Raw genomic sequence first — 24,044 nt, forward strand, 5'->3', positions numbered from 1 at the left:
CTTTATTGCACCGATTGTTGGAGTACTTGGACAGAAAATAGATTTTGCTACAGCATATTAAACACACACACACGCGCATGTGAGGCGCGGGGTGACATTTTTGTCGCCATCTTCTCATTCAACTGTCGTATTTAAAAGGCTGGTGAGTGACGTGGGCGTCAGATTATTGGTGCTACGTGCAAACGTTCCACAAAGCCACGCGGTATGACGCGCTCGAGTGTGTGACATGTAGCATTTACGCGACTGCGTGCGTGTGTGCGCGATGAGGGCACCCGCTTACATAAACTCTGACCCCTTGTTATGAATGAAAACATCCATCAGTGAGTATGACTAATCAATTTTGCCGCTCTTTCTCTCCCCTCCCCGGGGTGGAGGAAGAAAAGAATCACGTTTAATGGGATTCGAGTAATCTGATTACAAAAGCAGTGGCATCTGTAATACATTAGTGACCTTCCAAAACAAAGTCATTAGATGAGAACGCTTCCACCGCCACAACCACCAATAGATTTGCAAATGAAGCCATTAGTATTTGTCAGCCGCGGACACGCAATAGCATACTCGGGAGTTTAAAGTAGTTCACCCCAACATGCTGTTCATTTTTCATGCGGCAATTTTGAAAGATCCCGACAGTCATTGTCTCTTTCAAATTATGGGCCATACATCTTTTTCAAAGTGTAATTAATCCTGAATCAGTTTTTCAGTTCCAAAGGGAATGTGTTCTGATTTGCTATTGAGCAATTGCTTGATTAAAAATCAAATCTCCCGCCAGTTTCTAGTCAACCTTTGACCTTTGTATGGCTTCCGTCCCTTCCGTTGAGTCCGTCTGATCATTCTTAAGAGATTTTATGTCATCGCGTGAAGATTCCCCCATGACCTTTCAAATGCCAACAGGTGCGCGTTTTCTGCGGCAATCCGGGCAAATTTGGTGGGATCAAACTCCGCTTGTTCCTCTGCGGCAGCTGTCGCCTCAAGATTTCAAGACTGCGTGATTTTTAGATAGCGAGTGAGAATTGTTCGGTGAGAGACATTGAAGTAAGCCGACTATCCATCCATCCATTCTCTTCCGCTTATCCAGGGTCAGGTTGTGGGGGCAGAAAATTTAGCAGGTAAGCCCAGACTTCCCTCCCCCCAGCCACTTCTCTTCCCGGGGGATCCCAAGGTCGGGAGACGCAGCCTCTCCAGTGTGTCCTGACTCGTCCCTTGGGCCTCCTGCCGGTGAGACATGCCTGGAACACCTCACCAGGGAGGCTGTCCAAGAGGCATCCTAATCAAATGCCCAAGCCACCTCATCTGGCTCACTTCAACGTGGAGGAGCAGCAGCTTGACACCGAGTTTCTCACACTTTCTCAAAGGGAGAGCGTGGACACTCTGCGGAGCTAATTTATTTTAGCAGCTTGTGGCTAGGATCTCGTTATTTCGGTCACGTCTCGTAGCTCGTGACCAGAGGTGAGGGTAGGAACCTAAGATCCGCAGTAAATCCAGAGATTTTTGCCTTTTGGCTCAGCTACTTTTCACCACGACAGACCGATACAGAGTTCGCAATCGGACAACGTTTTCCCCTTTTCCGGAGGCGAGTTAGTGGGCCCCCCCCTCCACCCCTCTGGGGCCAGACCTGGAGGTGGAACTCGTTGATGAGCGTCTGGTGGCCGGGCCTCTGCACCCATGGGGCCTGGCCTGAAAAGACAACGTGGGTCCCCCTTCCCATGGGTTCGACACCTCTGGGAGGGGGTGAGGAGCCTTTTGAGATGGGCAGCGGGCAAAGGCGGGGGACCTTGGCCGTCCGATCCCCGGCTACAGAAGCTAGCTAGCTCTTGGGACATGGAATGTCACGTCTCTCTAAAGCAGTGGTTCTTAACCTGGGTTGGATCGAACCCCAGGGGTTGGCTAAATCAGTCTCAGGGGTTCGACGGAGCCTCTGCCATGGAGGGTAAAACACGCGACTCAACATGTTCATTAGTTATGACGCCCACTTGGCCATCACTGGCTGCAGATGATCACATGACATCGTTTGTCCAATCAGTGCTGTGCGAAATTTAGTTTGCTTCGTAGTCAACGTGTGACTGTCGTGATAGTACGTCGTACAATTAAAAAAAGTTTTACTTTTTTCTGTTTTTAATAAATGCGTTTTTTTCTAAATATCTTGAATTTGTATAAAATTTTACATGTATTTTTCACTCATGAAGGGTTCAGTGAATGTGCATATTAACTAGTTAGGTTTGGTACCTCTAAAAAGGTTAAGAACCACTGCTCTAAAGTAAGCCTGTTAAAAAAAAAAGATTGCTGTACTACTTAGTCAGCATAATCCTTTTTTTTGCATCACTCATGACTCCAAGACCTCTGAAAAATAACTTGAGAAGACTATTCCATGATAGGTGGTGACATTCAAGACACAAGGATTCCTCAGTCTATACGATACGCAGCCTGAAAATGAAGCCATGCTAGCTGTCAGGATTCACTAATGGCCATCTTGAAGGAAGTGGCTACGGCCCCTAAACGGGCCATTACATGGGCCGCTTATTAACGATGTGCCAGCTTCATTAAACCAGACACCGTAAGCGCCGTTCTCGGTTAAGAACCATCCCAATTAAAGCTTGCATATCGTTATCAATAAGTTATCAGCGCCAGATGCTCTGTGCGTTGAGCTACTCCACTTGTTCCCTCCTTTTCACACCTAAACGCACGTATGTGTCAGTGTGTGTGTGTGTGAGTGAGTGAGTGAGTGACCTCCAGCCTCCATTGATTAGGCAGGAGCTGTCAATCGATGCGTCTGTGTCGGTGATGAAGGTGTCAGATCTGGACTGACCCGCTCAGGGAAAGACCAAATCAAGCTCGAGTCAGGAAAAATTGATTTTGAAATCACACACCTGCTGGATGGGCCAAATTAAGTCTCCGATTCCCCCCCCCCCCCCACACACACACAAAAATCCGATTTCTGATTTCAAGCCATCGCTCACCTCAGCTGATGGAAACAAACAAAAGGAAATGACATTATTCAAAGCAAGGCCTGTTTTCGTTTTCCGTCCCCCTTGTGGGATTTGCTTCATTTCTCCTGATACCAAACAAGCTTTGAAACTATTTTTTTTCTTTCACCAGCGTCAACTTCCACAGACATAAATTGAAATAAATTAAACTCACTTGTTGCCTGTTTGAAAAATAGCCGCTAAATATAGCCACCAAATCGCTGAGTCGGCAAGGCTAACTCTGATTTTGTAAACCGGCCTTGTCTCGATTCACAGCCATGTTGTTATTGTAAGTCAAAAAAAGAAATCATTCTTAAAAAATCATCCAAAAATGAAAAACGGGCTGACTTTTGTCTGCATTGCCGAACCCAATAAGATATTATTTTAGTCAGGATCTAACTGGTTTAATTCTTCGGTTATCAGAATTTTACCCTGCCAAATATTTAACATGCGTAATTGGCAGCGGCCTCAAGAAAACCGTAACGTGGAGCCCTAACGGTTACATACGACCACTCTATTAAATTCCTTTCCTCCTCTCATTTTTTTTTTCTCGCCACAGATGAGAGGAAGTGAACAGACATAGCGTGTGCGCACCTGAGCGCATCTCGCCTGCGAGGAGTGTGGGAGGAGAGATCCAAACAACTCCCTCTCACTCCCGAGGTGTTTTTTGCATTGTGTCTGAAAATGAAACACAGTAAAACAAAGCCCCCTTCGGCTTCCGCAACGTTTCATCGCAAACGACCGCATCGGGGCCCGACTTGCCTTGATGACCTCATCGCCGGGTCCCCCCGAAGGCCGCAAACGATCTGCACCGAATCGACCAAAGCAAAGCGCGCTTTCGTCTTTTGTGGTGACTGTGGAGTCAGACGATAACAATAAACAGCGCCGATACAATGCGCACCAAGTGATTTGAGAGGAGTCAGTCATACTGTATGTCACCACTTTTGGGAATTGCTGGGTCTCAATGAAACTTTGATTGTTGTATTACCGACCAGGGTGATGTGGAATTGTTTTAATTTCCTTTTGACTCTTGTTCTTTTTTTAAATTTTTTTTAATTCAGTTCATTTTTAGTACTTTTTGGAGCAGGTTGGTTACTTTTTGATTTGTTTTGGTTGAGTTTTAATGAATTTTACTTTATAGTACTATTTTTAGATATTTTTTAATGTATGAAGTATTTTTTGGTGGGAATATAATCAAAAAATTGTATTTAAAAAAACGACGAAGTATTGTGTAATTAAGTAAACGACAAACCACAAATGCCGAGTTGAGCTTCCTTCTTCTGTACAGACGAATCGCAATAGCGAAACAAATGCATTTAAAACGAACCCCAAAAGCTCATGTATGATCTTGGCAAAGACCAAAACAAAGGCCGTTTTTCACTATAATTTAGTTTTGTAAATGCAAGATGTAGTTTCAGCTAGTTTTCATTTTTAAGGCATTTTCAGGTTTGTTTGTTTTTTTCATTTCACAAACCAAAATGTTTTTTCAATTTTTGTTTTTGTTATTTTGCTAGTTTTCGTTAACTACAACAACCTTGTTATTGACACAACTTGTCGCGGGCCCGCCGCACTCTGCATGACACGGCCGAACACGAAAGGAATGGACCATTGCAAAAAAGTTGATCACTAACCCATGCATATCTAGCGACTTGCGGCAAAAGTATTGTGCTAAATTACATTTGTTGAACCACAAAAACATGGTGCAATTGTCAATGAAGAAGCAAGTTCTCTCAAAAAGAGGAAGAGGGTGATAACACGAGGCGGAAGATGTTGCGTCGATTTTTTTTTCGTGATTGTGAATTAATATGCGTTTAGTTTTTCAAAGTCCTCCTCCCATGAATTTATTTATGCATTTATTGTGTATTTATTTATTTATTTTTGCAATCACAAGCAATTCATCTCTGTTACCCGGTTACCAGGGAGTTTATTTCACTACTTTGTCACCTCAACGTTTCATGAAAGATTGATGCATAAACATGTGGGCTGCAGTTCTTTAACCGCCAGTCTGATCTCGACAAAAATAAATAAGCTGGACATATACGACCAAAATAAAGCCAACCAAATGCGAGGGTTAAGACTCGCTCCCACCCCTGCCCAACAACATGCCCTGGCAATCTCAACGGCCATCAGCATGATAAACAAACACAGTCGGGCTCAATCAGAAACCAAGCGTGAAAGCATAACATCGGGTCACGCACGCACGCGCTTACCGATGATGTAGTAGTCATGCATGCTCTTGAACTCGTGGCCCCACAGGTTGGGCGAGAACTCCTGGAACTTGATGGTGAAGCGGCGCTCCCGCACGGGCTCGTCGCACGTCAGCACGATGTTGGGCGGCCCCGTCACCTCGCATCGGTCCGCCTGCTCCCGCGACGACACCAGGTACAGTTTGTAGAACTCGTACTCCGGCGTGGAGCGGGCCGTGTCCAGCGGAGGGCAGATCAGGTCCAGCCGGTCCCCGATCTGAGGGTAGAGGACGTAGCCCTTATCGTCTCGGAACCTGTAGAGGATGGGAAGCGAGTCACGTCAGATTTGTGCACGTTTGCGTTACTGAAAAGAAGATAATGAAGAGGCTTCATTGACGACAGGAAACGTCAAAAGATTTTGATGACGACACGGTGGAACCGCAGGACTCTCACAGCTTGAGCTAATCTGACCCGGGAGTTTTTGAGACAAATTCCATGATATGCACTCAGAACGTGTTTGGAAAGTTATTTGTTCAATATGTAACCTGCATTTGTGTTTGTTGGACTCCCGAGATAGAGAGATAGATAGCTAGATAGCCAGATAGCCGCATAGCTAATCTAACCATCTAGCTAGCTAGCTAGATGGATAGATAGACATGGAGATACAATGTATATAGATAGCTAGACATCGATTTTTTTTTGATTTCCAATTCCAATTCAGTCCAAACGAAATCCTGAGCTACATTTGAGCTTCCTTTGACTCTGCATCTTGGCTTTTCTTTTTTTCTACCCTCAGCCATCAACAATGGAGCCATTCATGTGGCCACACTTTGAAACGTGGTGTGGTGGGAAGGGTTGGGGGGGGGGGGCAGAGGTGACACTGATGGAGTTTTAGGGAGAGTTAGAAAGGAGGAGGGGCTTGCTTTTCTTCTCCGGGCAGAAAGATCATTTTTTTCACCTAAGCATCGACCTCAAGGACCCTGACTCCGTGAGTGGCTCCTTGCACCCCCACCCCAGTGCCTCCTGCTTTCCAGATGCCCCCCCCCCCCCGCAACCCCACCTATCCACTTGACACTTTTGAGAAGCAAGGTGGACTTGTGTGTCCTCTTTTCTGCATATCATCATGACAGACAGCTTAAACATTTTCAAAATTCCACAGCGGCAATGCGAGCCCATTGTGAATCCCAAGTTGGGCACACAGGTGCCAACAGCTGTGTGTGTCTGTTTGAGGAGAATGTGTGGTGTGTGTGTGGGTGTGTGCCAGGTGGGCCCGAAGAGATGAGAATCCACAAGGCACAATCACAGGGCCCCTATACATTTGAAATGTTTAAATTCCATACTTTTTCCAGGCCCTAATCACCAGACAGAAGACGCTTGGTAGGTAATATGGCACCTAAATAGTGTCTCAGATCAAATTCCAAACTTTCCACACTTGCATAGGAACCATACAGTGACCTCAAATGCTACGTCAAGTTTCCTCATCCTTGAACGTATCACAGCCTGGCAGGAGGTGGAGCCAACAAAGTAGGTTTCTATTAGAGAACAATAAATGACCAGGCTGTTCTTTTCTTGTGGCCTGGTTAGATTTATGGCGTCCCATCCACATAAAGCTGTCCACTCTAATCTCATGGTGTAATTTCAGACACGTACACAGGCGCACACTTTTAATGTACACACAATGTCAGATGCACAGCAGGGGAGCGGGTGGGGATTGGGGCCAGGGGGACTGCGGGGGGAGCTCAGGAAAGCGATCGACTGCTGAAGAAATGAGTAATAACATAAGATGTTCATTTGAAAATAGAAATTCAAATAAATGAGAGAAAATACGGAAAATAAGGCGTTTTTTTTGTACATTACATTACCAAACAAAACATGAAATAATCATTCGCGCTTGCATTTATTATGGGGGGGGGGGGGGGGGGGGTTAAATGTGTAACCGTGAAGCTCATTCGCGAGCGAACCAGCTCACACATCATTTTTAAACGCTGACACAAGCAAACATCCTTAAATTAACTTTCTGACATGTTTCCCCATCTCCTGGGATAATAATAACAATAATAAAAATGCCTGTGTTAAGGATGAAGAGGGGAAATGTAAAAAAAGAAAAAGAAAAAAAAAAGGGGGGCAACTTTGAGGAATATTATTCCAGGCCTGAGACCTGGCTTGAATCAGTGGCCGTAGTGGAGAAACGACACGAAGCAAGAAGCAGCTGCTAGCGTTTTCCGATGTTTTGCTGCGGCAATCAGAGAAGTGTAATGGGGAACAGAAGCTGCGGAATATGTAATACATAGAAACGCGCGTTCGATTCCTCCCTCTTTGACACGGCAGCCGCTATTCCTTCGCAAATGTTTGTTTTAACCTGACTGCACGATATGCAGCAAGTAGCATTCCATTCAAGCTAGTGTGTCCCACTCCATATACATACCTGTAGTCAATCGAGGACTCACCGATACCAAGTACCAATACCGCTTGTATTTACGCTACAGAAAATTTCAATTAACACCAAAACAACGGGTAAATAAGTTATCATGTACTTCCATTGTTTTGTCTTCATTTCATTGGATGCGTCTTGGCTTTGAGGGTATTTATTCATTTATTTTGTTTTTTTTTTTGTCCAATCAGATTACATATTATCTTTCCTAGTGCATTCAGAATATCGAGTGCTGGTGTCGACCACACACACACAAAATCCGATTTTAGTTTCACCACTCACCTTCACCTTCATGAAGGCTCTGAGTGACGAATGAGTTTTTAGCCCTTGGTTGTGCTTCAAGGATTGATTAACAAAGTAGGGAGGATTAAAAATTCATTTGCAAGTGTCAAGAAAAACAGAAATTTATGTTGGTAGGTCAATGAAGAGCAATGCTGGGTGGCTCGTTGAAATTGATTTTTTTGGGCGGGTCACCGGGAGCAGGGGCAGTTAGCTTACGTAGAAGTAGCGAGTGGGCGAGATCTGCCGCATTTGCGTCTCTGGTGAGTGTGATGCGACTCATTTCAAGTTTTTATCCATGGTAAATCCTCGGTTTAAATAATTCATGATGTTAATGTCCTTCTATTCGGAATGCTCCGCCCGCTGTCCATTAGCACGCAGGTCGGACAGACGGCTTTAAATATCCATAATGGTTATTAGAGTCTTCATTAAAGAAGCATGTACCCTGGAGAAAAAAAAAAGAGCGCAAGTGCTCTTTGAGTGTGATGGACCAACGTTTTGGAGCAGCAACGAGAGACTTGTCATGGAAATTGATGAGAGTTGAAGGCGAGGCTTGGCCCAGATCCCTCAGAACGTTTTGTCTTGTAAAATGAGCATGTTTATGAACATTGTTACATTTACACAAGGGACAGAAAGATCAGAGGGGGGGAAAAAAATTCATTCGGTGTGTTTGTGGTTTTTGCATTTTGGTTTGTGGATATGACAGTCATGACATTGTTGAATATTTTAGTTTTGTATTTGCACTGTAGTATCTGTGACTTTGAATGTGTGTGGCTCTAAACCAGCGGTGTCAAACTCATTTTTGTCGCGGGCCACATTGTAGTTACGGTTTCCCTTGAAGGGCCGTTATGAATCTTGGGAAACCATATTAAATGTTTAATCACCTCCACACATTACATACACAGCGCACAACAAATTGATGGATAACTAGTTTTAAAATCAGAAGTCAAAAATATTGACTGTCATTGTGGATTACGTATGACAATTTGAAATTTTGGTTCAGACTTTAGCAAGCATCATAGAACTTGACATGCTTGATTTGCTTTCGCGGTCGACATAAAATGATGTGGCTGGCCAGATCTGGCCCCCGGGCCTTGACTTTGACACCTGTGCTCTCAACCTGGTGAGTGACGTGGGTGTCACAGCATAGAGTTGGCGGGTATGCTACTCTGCCTTGGTATTCAGCGATATGGACGTGTGTGAGGCAAAATGCACTTTGGTGTTTACTTGTGAAAAGAAAAAAAAAAATCTTCTATCCAGCATCAAGTGCGAAAAGTCACATGTCAAGAGGAGCGCTAGCAACACCAGGGCAGCGGCGCGGACAAGCGGAGAGGCGCGAGAGGTTGACGCAAAGTCAGCCAGCGCCGCAAAGGCCACAGGAATGTCGGTGGTGAGCACGAGCAATGACAGCGCCGTTAACAGCTTCCATGTGGCGGGCAGGCGGACGAGCCAGCGAATGAGAGGAGCGAGAGAGAGAGAGAGAGAAGCACAAATGAGGGGTGGCAAGAATCACGCAGTAATGCAGAAGACTGTGCAGAAGTACGGGTAGCAGAAAGTACGTGTTGCAATCGTGAGAAAAGATGATGCAGTTCCTGGAGGGAATGGCGAGCATTATGTTAAAAAGGAAAAAAAAAGATGCGGTGAGTCAGTGTTGCGCGTTTTTTAGCTACATATCTAAATAAATTACACATTTTCTCGTTTTTGTTGTTTCACAGGTTGAGGTGTGAGAAATTTAAAAAAAAAAACATCAAAAATTACTGTTCTACTTGACATGTTTTTCATTTAAAAAAAGTCTGTTTGTTCAGAAACCGGTGTTTTTGGTGAAACCGACTCATGTCCTACGGCTGGTTCCAAAAGAACAGAAAAAGCCTGACTCCATTTTTTTTCCTGAAATTTCTCAAACGTTGCCTCAAAAATGACAGTAGTTTCTTCGAATTGACTCGGGTTTCTAAAATATGGATATTTTTGATAATGCATTGATTGGCAAGTCGTGTGCTTTGGCAGTTTACGAAATGCACTTGGATAGTGACTAAAATTAGTGTTTGTGCTTTGACATCATCTGTTTTTGCATTTGTTTACGGCTCATTATTGCCTAATTTTGCAGAATTTTTGTTTGGTGTTCAAGACTGCGCATATGACATCCCATCAAAATTTAAATAACACTGGATGGACATGCTTAAAAAGACAGTCTCATTTACGTTTTAGCAATTAATATGACTTACAAGTTATTGGCATTTTTTTTAAACTAAAAGATGGAATCTCTTAAAAACTAGAGCCAATCTGGAAAAAAAAAGATTCAGTGACCCGAATCTGTTAAAACTTTCTTGTCACCAAAATGTGACAATTCCCCTCAATATCGCTATTGCAATTTAATGTGATTTTTTTCAAGGTCCTCTTCCAATTTTTTTTAAAGAACACAGACAAGCAAAAAACTACAATTTACAATTAAAAAAAAGATCAGCTTTATTATAGGCTAAAATAATCGCAACTTGCAGCCTCTTGTACAATATTTGAAAAATCACCATCGACCACGTTGCGATGCGCATTGGAATTGGATTAATTGTTCAACCCGAGCTCTCGTCAAGGAAACATGCAACCCAACAGGACAGGTTGAAAATATATATAAAAATAGTGAGATGGCGCCCAGGGACTTTGAAGGTAACTGTGCCCTTGTCATCACACACACACACATTTCTCTGACTGGAGGCGGTTGGGAACGCCGCAGCGTCTGTGTCACATCCAGTAAAAATCACAGCACAGTTGCAGGTTGGAGCCATGCAGGATGCCATGGCATTTGCAAAGAGCATGCACACACACACACACACACACACACACACACACATGCGCGTGTTGTGTAGCTGGAGCCCACCAAAACGCACCCTCACGCCCTTCAGCTCCCATGTCGCGGTGCGCCCGCTGATGGGGGGGGGCGCACCCCGCGATGGAGACACAATGCAGCAGCAGATGAGCACATCACATTAAGATGAAGCAGCATCAAGCGAACTAAGCAAAGTATGGAGGAGGACGTCTTATGTTTCGTTTTTTGTTTTTTTTTGGCAGCCATATTCAGGTCAGGAGGAACTTTTTCCTCCCGTCTGCTTTTGTCGTTGCCATTATCATCATCCTCATTTGCATTCTTCCCCTCCCTAACTTAATTTTTGCCTGTGTGTGTTTTCATGTTCCCGCTGTCGCATCTGCAGCTCAGAACTGTTTGTTTTTTTTTTGGTTCACAGCTTCTTCACAACTGTCGGCGTTGCAGGCGCTCCGCGCTCGGCACCTCTTCAACACCCCGCACCGCCCCCGACCAACTTTTAAATTCAAGCTTGGAGTGGGGGGGGGGGGGGGGGGGAGAGACAAGAACAAGTCAACAGGGGTGACGTGCAGACTGCTAACATGCTGATGGGAGTTGATGTGAAAACTGGAATTGATGGCAAAATGTCAAGATGGGTTATAATAGTGTAACAATAGCTCATTTGTATTTTGTTTTGATTTGTTTTTGTTTTTTTTAAATTCGTTTTCTAGACTGGGTGTGTTCATTGTCATTAGTTGTTTTTGTTTTAGTATTAGTTTTTTTAATAGTTCAGTATTTGTTGAGTGTTATTTTTTTTTTTAAAAGCTCACTAATTTTTGTGTAATCAAGTCAACTAACCTTGCCGCTAACGTCATCTTAGCTTGGCAAAAGTCTCAACTAGATTTTGACTTTGTGTTACTGAGCAAGGTTAAGATAGTTTGGGATTATTCAGTCTAGTTAGTTTTTCATTTGTTTTGATTAGTTTCCAGAGCATTTTTTTTGTTTTGTTTTTATTTGTATTTTTTAAATGCTTCATTTTAGTTTTTTTTGTTTAAGCATTAGCTTTAGTTTTGTTAAAATTTGGATTGTTTGTCATGTGCCAGATGGAAAAAAAGGTCATGATTGTGGAATAAAGTTGAAAAAAAAAATTATTCAGGCAGATATTTGTTTTTGATTTTTTTTTTGCGTTACATTTTAATAAAATGGATAGTTTTTTAATTGTTCTCACAGTACAGTATATTTAAGCACATTGCAGTAAAATTGTTCAGTTGTCTTTAACTTTTAAGTACGACATGTTTGAACTGGTTTAAAATATTTAATGAGGTACTACTTCGATCTGCAGCACATTTTAATCAAATCATTATTTCAGTGCAGTGAATCCAATAGAGTCCATTTGCTGAACGAGGCTTCAGTTGGATTCAACTTTTAATTTTTGAACGTGAACATAATTTCTCAGGTTGCTATTTTCAACCCCGGACTACATTTTTTTATCTATTCGACTGAAGGATAAAAAGTGGCTTTTTTTGTTGTGTTTCAATTTTTTTCTGGAAATGGAAAGAATGAAAGACAGTTAACATCTGCAAATGCTTCCTTGGCTATCTAAAATGCGGTGCGGGACTGCCACTGAGGTCCACAATGCCATAAATTGTCTTTTTTTTTTTCTTTTCCTGCTCCAAACGCTCACTTTGGCCACATGTCTGGAGGTGAACTGCACGCGAGTCACCTGGAAGAGTAGCTGCGCCACGTCCCCATAGCGTTCACACAACTGACAACCAAGTAACAGTTTCACTTTACCCACATCTGCTTTTTTTGTTTTGTTGTGTTTACCCCTCCCCCCCTTCCCGTGGACGATTTATACGAGTCTGGATTGGTCCCATTAAGGGGCTCTAGTAGAGGTGTGTGTTGATGGAGTACTGCAGGTCCTGACATGTGTGCATACATGTGTGTGTGTGTATGTGTGTATATATTCACATCCTTAAAAGCCCCACTGAGGTTTTCCCAGTTGAAGTGTGTAGTTTAGGAAGAGACACGCGCACACACACACACACTTAAATGGATGGCGGCAGCTGGCGTGTGAAGAGTCTTTGAGCTTCAGCTCGTTCAGGTCGACCACCCCACTAATTTAATTAGGTCACCCTGTGCTCACCAGTGTAGGGGCGCGCGCGCACGCGCACACACACACACACACACACACACACACACACACACACACACACACACACACACACACACACACACACACACACACACACACACACACACACACACAGAGCAACCGTCCAATAGTCTGTGAGGTGAGATGTTGATTCTGCCAGTATGTGTGTGTGTGTGTGTGTGTGCGTGTGCCCCTCAGAGGCCACAGGGTGCAAAGAGTTTGAAACTTTAGCTAAGGACGCCTCAACTCAGAGGCTCAGTCGGGGCCAGAATGTCGGGGGAGTGCTGTAATCCATCGGAGGTCCCACGGGACCACCAAATATGCACCAGGCGACTCGTGGGTGGGATGTGGACTTGAACCGAAGTGCGTCGAGTAAACTCGCACAACGAGCACTTTGGACTTGAAAGGTCGTAGAAATAAGAGCAGTTCCCTGACTACGGTTTTTATAAAGTGTAAGGAAGTCGTGTGACATTCAAACGTGCCTTTAAAGGGGCGGGGCCAAAGTGAGGGACATCATGGTCAATTTTTGTTCTAAGAAGGCACTATTAATCAATTACAATGTATTATTGAAATAAAAAAGTTTGACACTCAAGGCCACTTCATTAGGTCCACCAAACAAGCGCCAACCACTTGGTGTTTGCATCCTAGCAGGGGGGCACAGCGCTAAATCCGCCATCCCACTTTCTCATGCTAGTCGGCATCTTGAAGCCATTTGGGCCTCAAAGCCTCGGCTGCCCCCCCCCCCGACTTCAACCCCCCTCCGCCCCTAACTCCCAAGCGCCTCTTCCCGTCCTGGGTTGAAGGAAGTTTTAAGCGCTTAGGATGACAGCGGTGTAGCGGCAGTACCTGTTTAGCACATGCCGGACACACAGAGTGGAACTGTTTATCTACAGTAGTACAGATTACGCATCAGGGTATATGCTCAACCTCATCTGCTTGGTCAAAACTAACTAACACAACCTGGTGTAAAAATGACTCAATCTGCTCAAAAATCCACAGTGCAGTTGTAAATGTGCATTTGCCATAATTTGATTTGTGTTCATGTGCTTCTCACCCATCTTTTTATGTGCGGACTCGATTCAGTCGTGCAGTGGGTCATTTAGCGAGTGTGACAGAGAGAAAATATAAAAGCGAGCGAGTCATGAAAAAAATACCATCCACTCCTGTTGAGATATTGCGGCGTGCTATCGGTGTCGGATTGTGCGTCTGTGTGTGTGTGTGTGTGTGTGTGTGTGTGTGTGTGTGCGCGCATGCATGTGCGCGCAAAGGGCATTGTGTGGGAGTGTGCTCCAGCCACTTCTCACCCACTTTAGCTCCTAAAGAGCGATGTGAAAAAGTCACCCGTGCTTGTGAGTGATGGGGGCTGTCTAATTCCTGGAGCGCTCCCATGGAGGCATCTTTCGGCCAATCCTAAACAATCCCTCCATCCTCCAGCGCACACCCACCTGCAACCCCCGTCTCTCACCCGCCACCCTTCATCCGCACCTCCCCTCCTGTGCGCCTTCATCCCCTCATCCTCAACGCCTCCCCCACAACCCTCTCTGCCTCTGTTTGAAGCTGACTGTTTGTCTCCAGGGCTGGATGATTGACAGCTGAGAGAGAGCCAGGCAGCTCTCTGGTGACAGATAAGGACTTTGGCTCTATTACTCACTGGTTACCCCCCCCCCCCCCCACACACACACACCGGCGCGTATGTACGCATACCATGAGTCCCGTACTGCGCCCCAGTTCGGCAGGGAGTATACAAACCCTATTTGCATTAGGAAGGGCCGTGTAAAATAAATAAAGAATCGGATGAATCGAGGAATAAATAGACAGGCGGCTCGGCTGGGGAGGCGCGCGCAGATGCATGTGTGTTCATTCTCAACCTCTGGGCTGCCGAGCGGGGGAATGTTGCGAAAAGAAAGCCTCAGTTGAGCTTGCACATAAACACGCAGTCAAATATACATGAAAAGATTGCGAGAGCCCAAATCATTACGGAGATGAAATATGAAAAGGGTGTCGAAATAAACTCTTCGTCCTCCTTTTGTTTGCCGGGCTCTCCCACGAGGTTGTGTTGCCGTCCCGCTAACGTCTCCAGAGTAGCTTTTTTTTTTTTTTTCGTGGCAGGACAACGAGCCGATCCATTTTGAATTTGCCGATTGACAGCGGAGAGCGACAACGGGTGCCACTGATGTAACATTGCGGGGAGAGAAAAAGGATAGTGAGGATTGCCGCCAGGTTGCAGTATAATGGATGTAAAAAATAAATTTAAAAATAGTATAAGACTGTCACACACAATACCTGTCATATATAAAATTCAATTTAGCACTATGACAACACGTTTCAAATAAAACCCTTTTTTTTTCTCACACAGCTGATGAATCATCAATGTGTCAAATTGCTACACCATCGCGCCAACTACTGCCTCGTTGTTACTCGATGTCTGTCGAAGTTTCTTTGTTTTGTTTTTTGGCCTTAAATATCGGGGGCTGGTATCGGCAAAGCCCCACGAGATACTTTAAAACACAGGTGTCAAAGTCAAGGCCCGGGGGTCAGATCCGGCTCGCCACAGCGCTTTATGTGGCCCGCGAAAGCAAATGACGATCACTGCTAAAACCTGTACCGAAATGTGCAATTGTCACGTGTAATAAATAATGTTGAAATGTTGTTATCCTTGTTCCATTTATCTCAGGAATAATTGAGCAACAACAAATAAATGGTTGACTCAAGGTATTTCAAAACTAGTCATCCATCCATTTGTTGTGTACAAGTAATAATACCCCGAGAAACATTTATTCGGTTTCACTTTTGGAACGGCTTTCCGAAGGAAGATGGAACTCGAAAGTGTCCCGCGACAAAACATGAGTTTGACACCCCTGCTTTAAAATGAGGCCGGTATCAGCTCGATGCCGATACCTGGTATCGGTGCTTGTCCATTTTTACACATTTTGGACATGAATAGAATTGATGAAATCCCCCACCAATGTCTTAAACTCTTGAAGGTTTCATTCAAGTTCAAGTTATTAGTTTTAAGGAAAAACTGCTTAATGCAAACTCTCTTCCCCCCCAAAAAAATCAATAAAAATGCTTGCGATGTAAAAATGTCTCAGCAGACAAAGAACCAGCATAATCCTTGATATGAAACCTTGATTCCATATTTTTGTCATCAGAATCAGAATCAGAATCATCTTTATTGGCCAAGTATGTAGAACACACAAGGAATTTGTCATATGCTTTGACTGGTGTTTTCACTTTTTGCCACGGGATCAGAATCCGAGAGACTTAACAAAGGTACCTAAGAGTTCATTTTGCGATGGTGCCGACCTGACAGTGTCTGGGCTTGAACCTTGGTTAGCGGCCTCTCGCCGCTCATCCCCAGCATCGGGCGTGAGAGGTCACGGGTCTCGCTTGAGTACTGATTGCCGTGGGGGGGGGGGGGGGGGGGGTCAAAAAGCAGATTAAAACTCACAAATGCGGGAGTGGAGGCAAGGCGGGGGTCAGGACCAGCGCCTCATCTGCCGCCCGATTGGCCGAGATGGCGTCATCTGTTGCTCGCGGCGCCAATGGGAGGCGGAGGCCCCCCGACCGTGCGTGCAGTTGGCGACGTCGCAGCCGAGTTAGTATTCATAGCCGGCTAATTGCAGGTTAAGCCTGAGGCGCATTCCTCCGACTTTTGATTTGTTTTTTAGTTGACGCGTCTGTCCTCCCAGTGCACTCTTATCACAGAGTTCAAAGTTCCCCGAGACGTGACACACTCCTTCATGCCTTTTGCCAACTCAATTGAAGACCAAAACTCAATAAGAGACAGAGGAGCATCATCTGGACCGCTAATGTACAAGATCATTCCTGAAAACGTGAAAAGACTGAGCACAATGTCAAACTCAGTTGTGAAGAAAAAAAAAAACGATAAACTGTTTCCCCGATTTTTGGGGCATGGCGAAAACGGTGCCGCGCGATGCACTTTGGAAAAACTTTCTGTCAGCGACGTGCAGTGAGCTAGCCAGTCTTGCCGCCACCTTAAAATTCATTTTCCCTTTGGATAGTCGGCTAGCGTGGTGGCTTTAGAGCGCCTCGTTGTCAATCATGAGTGTGTGGCTGTCACGCCGAGAAAGACGGAAGAGTGAGGAGGGCGAATTTGTTTCTTTTTTAAGTCCATTGTGACAGCCCGTGTGTGGATTGGGGCATTGTGGCGACATTACCGCTTTATAGCGCCTTGTGGTTTTACCATAGAAAAGCCACCAGAGGTTTTAAGCAGAAATATTTTCTCGGATGAAACACGTAGTTGTGTCAGGCATAAGCGGGATGCCGGATGAAGCAGTCTCCATTTTTCCAGGTTGTAGAAGTGGTATTTGATTGACAGATGACATCTGAGTAGGGCGGAGCTTCACACATTCGGCAGACACGTCCACAGGCTTCAAGAGAAGCGAAATGGCTTTTTATATACTCGGTGAATTGATTTAATCATTGAAATTTAGCAATCTTTGGGGTGTGTCAAATTTCCAAGTCATTTAATTTCTAATAAATTGACTCTGACGTTAGCTAGGCTGTAAATACAGTACATAAGAAGTCTATACATTAAACATAATGCAAAACTGCGACATTCGGTGTGTCTATTATTAAATAAGTAGTTCTTTATGTGCAATCTGGGCATTTGCATGCGGGTTGTTTTATTTGTCCCGTGGGTTTAAGTAGAATCATGTCGCTCTGGTTCACTTGACACGGAAGATCGGCATTAAGTGGAAGCCGAGCACTTGGACCCGTGGTGTGAATCAACCCAATAGACACAACAGAGTCACACAGTTTAGGTGCCGCTGGCCACTCAACACGGCTTGGATGAAAAGCACAGGTCCATCCTCAATGGCATTTGGCGTTTTTTAATCTCCCCTGAGGCCTCGAGGTTGAGTGAAAAATATGCCTGGGGGCAAAACGGAGGCTAATTCACAACATGGAATTATACCGTTTCCACGCGTGAAGCCTCTGAATAATTTAAGGCACTCAATGGCTGGACATTATTCATTCAGTGCACACCTATATGACGGGAAGCGTCTGGGCTGCGGTGCAAATTCGGCCACGGCCTTGCCAGATCTTTAGCGGTGCCTCACTAAACAAGCAAGCGGGTTTGCGCTGCGGTAAGTCAATTAGTTGTGCCCATTGAAATGAATTGAAATGCCAGTAATCCATTACAGCCATCTCAAAAGTGGAAATCACTAAATACCTTTTTTGGGGGGCGGGGGGCAGTACTTTTGCTCATCAATGACTTCGTTTGAGGAGGAACATTTGAAATGCAAAAAAAGGATCTAATGTTTTGTATGTTATGTAAAAAAAGATGTGTTGGGCAGATCTCAAAATTATAAAATCAAAACTCAGCACTCTGTTGTCAAAACAATCAAAAAAGTAGTACTGAGAATATGAATATTTTATACTTCAGTAATATACTTTCATGTTTAGAGGCCACTCCCCCCGGCCGACCTACGGCGTAGCATACCGTGATCAAGTTTTCGGTTCTGTTGAGTGTCATTTTTTTCCCTAGGGCACAGGTATCAAACTCAAGGCCTAGGGGCCATATCTGGTCGGCCACATAATTTTATGTGGCCCGTGTAAGCAAATCAAGCAGGTCAACTTGATGCTTGCTAAAATCTGTACCAAAATTTCAAATTGTCAGATGTAATAAATAATCATGTTGTGATATCGCAAGCATTTCCTTGTCATGGTATTACAGTAACTTGAACAGCAGTTGAACAAACTAATGTCCTTCACTTTTGATTTAAAATTTTGTTATCTATTAATTGTGTATTGTATATGCAATAATACACGGGGATGATTAAACATTGATACGGTTTCACAGTCATTACAGTGACTACCATGTGGTCCGCGACAAAAATGAGTTTCACGCCCCTGTTCTAGAGTCCAGACACTGATATTTTCTTCCTGCTATTTTGTTGTTCAACATTCTGTGAAAAGTGTACTCAATGTCAAGTTTAGGTTAGCTTAGCATTTAGCATGGCATCTCTGTCCTTGCTCGTCAATCCTTCGTCAGAACAAAACAATTCACAAGTGTATCTTATTTGTGTGCTAGTCCATCTTTGCGATGGGCACTCTGGCTTTTCGCTGCATCTCAACATTTGTTCTCATTTTCCTGAATGTGATAGGGCAGAAGGAGGAGAAGATGGGAGGTGAAATAGGCGCAGTGACATTAACAAGATTGCTTGTTAAGGAAGGTGGAGAGTGTAGGGAGAATGGCGGGGGCCGTAATTGGCTGTAGTTTTTTTTTTCTCAAAAAGGCGAGGAAAGAATAGACAGAATTGGGTTTCCACGCCCGCCCGGTGTGTGAAAGTGTATGCGTGTGCAGACCGACCAGATGAAGGGTTAAAGGCCAGACACACCTTTCAATCAGGTTTGTACAATGTGCCGAGCCGGGCCCGGGGTGCCCCCTCCCCTTTCCTCGCCCTCCACCTTCCAGGACAAAGACACAGTGTGCAACACACATTTGCTGTTGCAGTGTCAGCAGGGCCGCGACGCAACCCAGTTTCACACGACCGGCACACACGCAACCTCGCTTCACACTGGTGGTTCTCAAACTGGGCTCCCTTGGGGGTCCACGGAACAAAGCTCGCAATAAATCATGGCATAGTATCAATGAAGAAAGAGCATACTTACATATGGGTAACAATAAACAAAGAAATGACTCGTTGAAAGGCGTAACTGACGAATATATGGTGCAGTATGGATTGCATGAAAATGAATGTCGATGGCAGTGAGTTGAATGGATACCTGGACCCCCAAAAAACTGAAAACCTCAAAGCTTCAAAGCTCACACACAAAGCCATATCTTGCGCCCAATGCCAGGAGCTCGTGTGCATAGGCGAAAAAGCGCTTAGCATTTCTTCGAGACGTGCCAACAAGACGAGCGTGTGTATGCATACGTGTGTGTGTGTGTGTGTGTGCCGGTGTAAATCAGCGTAATCCCTCGCCGCGGGACACTCTCCCTTCTTCCCATGCCAGATTGGAGGGAGGTTACAGGGCCAATTTCAACAGGGGAACACGCTGCCAAGCGCAAAGACGGCGTCATGGGCTGCCATGTGATGTCACGCCTGTGGGACACAGCGTGTGCCACGCGTCACTCCGACAAATTCAGATTTAATATTACTATAACGTGGGCTTCAAATGACTGTTCACCACCAGCTATGAGCGTGTCTACAAATGGTGAACTTCATTTAATAGATGCTTACACGTGAGAACAACAGCTAGCTAACAAGCTAACTAGCATGGCTAAAATCAGTTTGTTTCCACCTTGACGTTGCTTAAAAAAAAAAAAAAAAAACTAAGAAGTGCAAAGAAGTAGCCGCCACTTTTCTGACGACTAAATACTTTCACTGTTGACTTTATCCACAATTGGTTAGTTTCTTTTTATGTTTACTAACGTATCTATGGTGCAAGTTCAGTGGAGTATGGGCGATATTTTTGTTCACGGTTATGAAACCACAAGAATCGGAATCTTAGCCAAAATACAATAAATATAAAACATACTTTTGTCACAAAAATATATATTTTGCCATGTCAATCACAAATTGTGCTGTCACAAATGTCGTCTGGTTTCGTGGAGAACCAATTATATTTTTGGGGTACAGTAAAAGTTGGTTGTCAATTAAATACCATATTTTTGCGCACTATAAGGCGCACCTAAAAGCATTCCATTTTCTCAAAAGCTGTCAGTGCCCCTTATAATCCGATGCGCCTTATATAGGGATCAATATTCTGATTTCTAGGGCGTAGTATTGGAAATGTTCTGTAAAGCACTTTGTTACAGCTGCAGCAGTGGTGAAAGCGCTCTAGAAATAAAGCTGTATTGTATTGTATTCCCTTTAGTGTAGCTCCATCTAGTGGATGCATAATGCAACCTCGGGCAATATTGTTGCTTCTATTCTGTGCGCCTCATAATACGGTGTGCCTTATATATGAAAACGCTTTTAAAATCGGCCATTCCTGGAAGGTGCGCCTAACACTCCTAAGCACCTTATAATGCAGAAAATATGGTAGGTGCTAAAAATCTCATTCTGACGTTTTTTAGCCAGGCTACAATTCCCAAACAGGTGAAATGCCAAAACGTGAATACGTGTGGGTCTACTTCACATCACTACTTTCATTACCTGAAAATAATGGCACTTGCATGAAATGAGCGGCTCATTGTGTACAGTTTCCCCAGTAAATTCACAATAGCGCGGCCGACACACACAGAAGCTAAGCGCAAGTTTATTCCAGCCTACGAGTCTGGAAGCAATGCTGGCGGATTAGCGGCGAGACCCGCAGAGAGGTGGACGGCGGGAGGTGGGAAGCGAGGCGATGGACAAAGATTAGGGAAAGACGGCGAGGCGCAGACGGAATTCGGAAAGACGGCTATGAAACGGTTAACCCCGCCCGCAGTTGATAGCACGGGATGGATTATCTACCCCTGTGCGCCCCTTCTCCAATCACTCCATTGTGTCCCACTATGGAAGTGAAGGAGCGGGGTGAGAGAAATTCCCCCCGTCTCTCTCTCCAAGTAAATTAATAATATGAAGTCTCCGGATCCCTCTCAGCTTGCCTTATCCTTTTATTCCCCACTTTGACGCTTTATCTCAGTATTCCCGGCTTCTATTATTCCCTGGGCTATATGCCGGCGTTATGGGAGTGGATGCCTGCCTGCATGTGTGCATTCAAAGAAAGCACGACAGGCTTTGAAAGGGAGGAGGAGGGAGGGAGGGCAGATGAGAGATGGACACAAGTGCGACAAAGAGACCGGTGAGAGGGATGGAGTTGGGGGGGGGGGGGGGGGGCATCACCGGAGCCCCCGTGGGTGCATCTTTTGGACTCTTTCAAAGCCAAACCCCATTCCCAGCGGCCGTTGCTTGCCTTTAAAAGGTGCCTTGACTGAAAAGTGACGTCATTATATGCATTATACGCCTTTTAAATACATGATGGTGTTTCCGTGTGACAGGGCAGTGATTCTCAACCACAAGAAATCATCTTTTCCCAGTGGAATCGATGGGAATGGCATTAATCTGTCAATAAATTACAGTGACAATTTGAGTTTCACTGAGGATCAAGAATATATGCCTGTGTGAATTGTTATATTGTCTGTCCAAGTGTTACTGCGAAGTTCGGGTTGTTTCAAAAGCTATACCTACCGCGACATCAATGCTAGGATCCTTAACCCGTCTATAGCATTTTGTATTGTGTGTTAGCATACAGCTAAGGGACTCGCGCAAGTTATGTGGTGTGATCAAATCCACAAGGCGTAATTCTATTTGTTTTGTGTTTAAAATTCAACTGGGAATGTCAACTAACACCTCGAAACTGGTTCTTGTGAAATTCCCCGCCCCCACTTAGCACAACAGTTCGCATCTTGAAAAACTGGTATCTCGGCTCACTCGTAAATCGAGGTACCACTTAATGTGTATTAGTTTAAACAATATTGGGAAAAGTTGTAGAGTGTGCGCTTCACCCGCCTTGACGACAGCAGAGCTCAACCGCAGCTTGAACAAAAACTCAGCATCAAACCTCAAGGAAAATTTTGAGCATGGATGAAAGCGGCAAGATTCTAAATGGTATTGGTGCAGATTAACCCGTTGATGACCGGTCAAACTGGTCAGTTTGAGGCAAATGAGATGCAAAAAAAAAAACCCCGCCCCAAAAAATAAACAATGAGCATGCAGGCGGGCTAACCGGTTCAGGTTAAACAAGCACTTCAGCACAACCAAGATGGCAAGATAGCCAGGAAAGGAGTAACGATCTCCTAACAGCATAGTTGATGCACGTGATATGGTTTCCCCTCTGGCACCAAAGCATCAGTTTTCCAAGCAGGAAATGCAAAAAAAACAAAAAAAAGTCCAAATTAAGAAGAGGTGGAATGAAGGGGTGAAAAGGCAACGGGGGGGGGGGGGGGGGGGGGGGTACGGACAGTCCAGTGATTCCTAATCCCCTTACAGACAGCTTTGTTGAGTGATTGACAGCCTAGCGCGCCACATTAGAGCACAGGACATGGCGGTTGGTGGGCGGGGGGGTCAAAGAGAAGGGTGGGTGACCATTACTAGAGGGATTATCTCTCCCCTGGCTTCACAACCTCCCCTCTGGACACCCCCACACCCCTCACTCCACATCACCTCATCACTGCTTGATAGGGTCAAGTGGTCCCGGCCACTTTCTGTTGTTTTCACGCCCAACACTGCCTTTGTCTGCCTTGTTTTGCAAATAATGGCAGGAGTAATAACAGTGTGGAGGGGAGGGGGGGGGGGGGGGGGCAGGCATCTGTGCGGGGGTACCCAGTGTACACAAGCAGCCCACGCGGGCTCGTATCCAAGCCCTCACACCTACGCCTGACAAGCACTCAAACCGCCACTCCGAAAAGCTTTGCCCTTATTTGATTGCCAGGCCACCGCTGCTGCGAACGTGTCTTCCCATCTTCCTATTGTGGGAAAAGTTATGAAAAGTTCCTTTTTTTGGTCCCACTTCGCACAAATAATCGAAAGATTTGGTTTGGAAGATCCAAATAAGAATCGGGCATGCTTGCAGCCCAGCGCAGCACATCAGTCTACTCCACACCAAAGAAGGAGACTTCTGATAACCCCGCCCACCGACCCTTTGTAACCGCATTCTTCTGTGAGGCGGGAGGGGGAGAAAGGGGTGGAATAAAAGAAAGGGCGCAAGCAGAAAGGAAGAAAGATGGTCACCAAAGTGTGGCGGACCAGACCCTACGGGACATGACAGTGAGGACTTTGTAAGCGGTGATGCCTGGGATGCGTTACCAAGTCATGCGCTACTCGATAATGGCTACTCATTCCACTAACTACTCATCTAAAGTGCACAAGCACAGTTGACGCTTTACTTTGTGTCAAAATAGTTGGAATAATTCTCAGCTAAGGAATAATGATCTACAGAGATGGAGGGTGATCGCAAACAATTTGCCACCAGGGTGCAGAAGTATGTAACATGAGGCACAAATTCGGCCATGGTCTGCTCGATGTAAAAAGGCACAAAAAGAAATAAAAATTGCACAGGACGGAACAAAAAGGTAATAAAGAGAAACGATAAGCATTATGGGAGTGACGTCACGCGTGCGCCGAGTCAAATCATTTTTCAGCACACTGGTGTGTCGCGTGTTCAGACCAAGGAAGGAAGTCGACACATTTGCGTTTTTCGGCTGGAAGTACAGTCCCTATGTTGAGTTTGTGTCGAAATAAGGGAGGTTAGCATACCCTGTGCTGTTGACAAAATGTTATCTATC

General features: G+C 44.9%; 1 protein-coding gene across 2 annotated transcripts in view; it reads right to left on the reverse strand.

The window, feature by feature from the left end:
• Positions 1–24,044, reverse strand: part of efnb3b (ephrin-B3b) — a 58,756-nt gene that overhangs the window by 26,124 nt on the left and 8,588 nt on the right. For both annotated transcript variants that reach the window (XM_086105056.1, XM_086105055.1), the window contains exon 2: positions 5,171–5,460. In XM_086105056.1, the coding sequence (XP_085961182.1) occupies positions 5,171–5,460 (290 nt within the window). The remainder of the gene's footprint in view (positions 1–5,170; positions 5,461–24,044) is intronic.

The sequence above is a fragment of the Hippocampus guttulatus genome, chromosome 2 (genome assembly GCF_054856545.1).
Source record: "Hippocampus guttulatus isolate MCC_2025c chromosome 2, RoL_Hgut_1.0, whole genome shotgun sequence".
In the NCBI taxonomy this organism is placed as follows: domain Eukaryota; kingdom Metazoa; phylum Chordata; class Actinopteri; order Syngnathiformes; family Syngnathidae; genus Hippocampus; species Hippocampus guttulatus.